Here is a 4507-nt window from a genome sequence, read left to right as displayed (position 1 = left end):
TCAGCTTTCTTGTCTTTGCTTCTCCAATGTCATTCTTCATCCCCTTCTCCAGATGTAAAATTGATATGAGACCTACTCATATCTGTATATGAATTTCTTCTAAACAGTTTCTGCCATTTGTCTTCCAAAAATGACATACCAATTTATATAACCACAAAGAGTATGAAATTTGCCTATACCTACTTCAACTCTGAAAGTTATCTTTTTTTTTTTTTAAAGAAAACATTTTTAATCCTACAGTACAGTACCTTGAAAAGTACAGTAGTACAGTACAACAGCTGGCATAGAGGGGCTGGCATCAAGTGAACAGGCAAGAAGAGTTACTGACTGGAGAAGGGAGAGGAGGTGGGAGATGGTAGAGCTGAAGGATTGTCAGCAATAGAAGATGGAGGGCAAGCTGCAATTTCACTCACGCCTGACGTTGATGGCACAGGTTCTGGTTCCTTGCTGGATTCAATTCTATCTACCCTCTTGAAAAAACGATCCAGTGATGTCTGGATAGTAGCTCTTTTTTTCTCATCATATATGACACGGTAGTGCTGGATTACATTCTGATCGGCTGCTGCAAGCTTCATGTACCATTCTACGTTCGGGTCCTATGACTCAAAAACTAACAGTGCCTCCTCAACTAAAGAAAATCCCCTTGCCATTTCCTGCGTTGTGAATCTCTTTGGTTCTTCAGTTACTTCTTCTTCCTCTTGTCTCTCTTTGTCTCTTCTCTGGGCCTTTAGTTCCATCAGGACTTGATTAGTAAGCTCCTCGTGTTGCACAGCAAGTTCCATCGTTATCACTTGGCGCTTCTTAGCAGTACCAACTACATCACCGCTGCTTTTACGCTTGCTTCTGGACAACTTGGGCTTCAAATAAAGATACTGTACTACTGTACTCTATACGGTACTGTACAGTAAAGTACACAAAAGCACAACCACTTGTAGAGGATGCATGTACGTGACAATGTATGCCAGACATGTGAACTAACTTACGTGACTGGACATGCGAACGCACATTCACATCTTTGAAAGTTTACAACTTGAAGGTTCTTATGTAGGGGACTTACTGTAAAGTCTTTTGCTTTATCAGTACATGTGTCTCCTCAGGCAATTCATTTCTGAGTGTTAGACAAGAGCCCACTCTTGGGCCCTGGAAGGGGTCCCTCTTCCTGCAACAATTCTGGGTCTCTTTGGAAAGGAAGTCAAAGTCAGAGTCCAGAACATGTCCCAACCCAGCATTCCTAGGACAGATGCCACCTTGGAAGTGGCTGACCCAGTAAAATTTTAAAAATACAACCCAAAAGCCCCTGAATGGTTTGAAAAGGAGCCATCATGAGCATTTAAGACTGGGGTGTGGGAAACTGCAGTCTAGGACAGTGTGGGTGTGAGGGGGGGTGGGGCACAAACTACAGATAGGTTGTGAGAGGATCCAGTGTTCCAAACAGTCATTTCCCTCCTTATATAATTGATTCCAGAAGGTCCAGAATCTTCGAGACACTGTTACTGGACCAAACTTGGGTCTGCTCACCCGTGTGTAGTAAAGCCAATCTACTGACAACGAGTTGTGGTAGAAGAAAGTGCAATGTTAACTGCAGGGCACCAAGCAAGGAGTCCAGGACAGATACTCTCTGATTGACCCTATTGGCACCTTTTTGGCCATCATATATACAATACCACTTTGACAACCACCCAATATGCCAATTATTAAACATTCTCATTAGGACAAACATGAATCACCACTAACTATATCTACCTCAGTGAAAGGTTCTTTGTCTTTCAAGAAAGTAAAAATGAAAAACAGTTCTTTCCCAGTACATTTGTCTCTCTCATTTAAATTTCATGTCAAAATATCTCACTCTGGCATCTCATTCTTCTTTTTCCCCAGACAGTTATCATTATCAGGAATTATACTATAGAAAAGGCATGAAATAATGAAAAAGGCATTGTTCCTATCCACAAAATGTATAATCTAATTATACATTTAATTTATAATCTAAAACTCCCCATTGTATATACTACAGAATAAATGCACAGTGTAGTCTCTGATCACCACAGCTGTTTGGCTGAGAGATATAATTATCCCCAAGTAAAGAAAGACCGAAAAACTGAGGCTTTAAAGTGCTTAATAACACCCCCTACACCCCATAGTTATTTAGTTGCAAGGTCTACAAAATACACCCTCAAATCAATAAAAATTGCTTAGCTACAAAGTCTACAAAATTGTCTCTTCTTGGGTCATTCTGACGTTTCTCACATCAAAGATCTCATTCACCTCACAGGACGTTTCTAGGAAGGGATGAGTTCCTGATGGACAGATGGTTAGGGGGGCACCATTATCACCTTCTCCGGGGAACTCAGGACTAAAGAACGGACACAAAGGCTCCAAACAGGAGAAATTACTGTGTATGTAGATGAGGGCATCATTGCTAACATCAAAAAACTTGATTTCTTCCAACTCAATATCTAGAAAAATTCCTACTTGGCTAAGGCCAGGGCTTGCAGGAATTCTGGTTTCTGGGATGGAGCACGTATAGATTATTCCCGCCTTCATGCTGATGATCCAGAAGCCATGTTCAGAGGAAAAACCGCTCTTCCTCTTCCTGTCAACCGATTTTTTGCAGATCCCCAGAGCCCACTCATTCCCCTCTCCCACTTCTACCACCCAGCAATGACAGCCAGAGGAGAAGCATGGAGTGCCCAGGATACAAGCCCAGTATGCAAATCTCTGGGGATCTTCCATCAGGTTCTGGCAGATTTTCCCACACTGGACACTCCTTAGGTCATCAGAGAGGACAAGAAAGGGGTTGGCGGTGGCTGCATTCAGAGTTATGTCCTCCCAGAACTTCAGATACTCATCATTCACATGCAGACCCTGCTCCAGTTGGGAACTGTGCTGTGCGATGAGAAGAATCAGTTCTCCAACTTGCCATTCCTCCAAAGGAGGATTCTCATTGACGCCTCGACATACGGGACAGATCAATTTCAGATCCTTCTGTTCTTCCATCCAAGTTTGCATGCAATGAAAGCAGAAAGTGTGGGCACAGGAGAGAGCAATGGGGTTGAGGAAAACCTCCTGACAGACTGGACAGGCTGCCTCCTCCTGCAGACGGTTGGCCATGGTCCCTGAAGTTCACTCTTTAGCAGAACTGAGCTGAAGTGGCCCTTTATTAGCTTCTGGGAGCGATCGGGAGCCTTCAGTACCCGATCTGCTCTTCAATAGTCAGAATGTACCTTGTCTGGAGACTTCCAGGTGAAGTCTTGTCTGCTCTGACCACAGCTTCTCCCCATAGGAGCTGAGCCCAAGTGGGTCTTTTTTTTTTCCCCAACTGGGTCTTTAACAGGAACCAGGAGCACAGTCTTTACCCCTTAAACAGCATTACTTTGTAAGTCACTTGCAGTTGAAGGAAAAGAATTTCCACACCTAAATACAATCATTACAACAAAGAAAAGGTCACCTACTGAATGGGAGAAGGCATTTTATATATCTGATAAGGGGTTAACATCCAAAACATACAAAGAACTCATACAACTCAACATCAAAACAAGCAAACAAACAAAAAAACCCAGTTTAAAAAATGGGCAGAGGATCCGAATAGACACCCCTCCAAAGAAGACACAAAAACGACCAACCGGCACATGAAAATATGCTCAACACCGCCAATCATCAGGGAAACGCAAATCAAAACCACAATATCACCTCACATCTGTCCAAATGGCAATCACCAAAAAATCTACAAACATGGTACAGCCACCATGGAGAACACCATGTAGGCTCCCCAAAAAACCAAAAATAGAGCTACCATATGATCCAGCAATCCCACCCCTGGGCATATATTCAGAGAAAAACATGGTTCAAAAGGATACATGTACTCCAATGTTCATTGCAGCACTGTCCACAGTAGCCAAGGCATGAAAGCAACCTAAATGTCCATCAACAGACGAACGGACAAAGAAGATGCAGCACACAAACACAATGGAACATCACTCAGCCATCAAAAAGAACGAAACAACGCCACCTGCAGCAACATGGATGGACCCGGAGACCATCACACTAAATGAAGCAAGTCAGACAGAGAAAGAAAGACATCATATGATATCGCTTATATGTGGAATGTTGATTTGGGGACTTTCAGCTGATGCCCTGAAGCTCTGAAGTCTGCACTTTTACCTCTCCAGGCTTCTTGGTGAAGTGAGTGAATTTTATCTTTTTATTTTTATTAATTTTTAAAATTTTGTCAATCTGATGAGAGCAAATTTTGTGTGTATTAATTTGCTTTTTTTCTGTAAACTAGTGAGACTAATGATCTTTTCATTTTTTTCATGGACAATTATATTTCTTCTGCATATAATATTTGTCTGTTCATAATCTTGTCCATTTTTTCAATTATGATCCTGTCTTTTCCTAAAGATTTAGAAAAGATTATGACCTGTGAATATGAATCTTAATTTTTAAATAGATAATAATAAATATATGTATGTCACTTAAATGCTATGATTATTGAATGAGTTTCCTTCAT

General features: G+C 41.6%; 1 protein-coding gene across 1 annotated transcript; it reads right to left on the bottom strand.

The window, feature by feature from the left end:
- Positions 1-2202: 2202 nt before the first annotated feature.
- LOC118883344 (ret finger protein-like 4B) lies at positions 2203-3108 on the bottom strand. The gene has a single exon (XM_036830072.1). The coding sequence runs from the start codon at positions 3106-3108 to the stop codon at positions 2203-2205; it is 906 nt and encodes a 301-aa protein (XP_036685967.1).
- Between the last annotated feature and the right edge of the window lie 1399 nt (positions 3109-4507).

This window comes from Balaenoptera musculus, chromosome 17, assembly GCF_009873245.2.
Source record: "Balaenoptera musculus isolate JJ_BM4_2016_0621 chromosome 17, mBalMus1.pri.v3, whole genome shotgun sequence".
Lineage (NCBI taxonomy): Eukaryota > Metazoa > Chordata > Mammalia > Artiodactyla > Balaenopteridae > Balaenoptera > Balaenoptera musculus.
The sequence above is the reverse complement of the archived record's forward strand: the minus strand, read 5'-3'. Positions and strand labels throughout refer to the sequence as shown.

What these genes read in the sequence shown, in the direction of transcription:
- LOC118883344 (XM_036830072.1), bottom strand. Translation starts at nt 3,108, where the DNA reads ATGGCCAACCGTCTGCAGGAGGAGGCAGCCTGTCCAGTCTGTCAGGAG.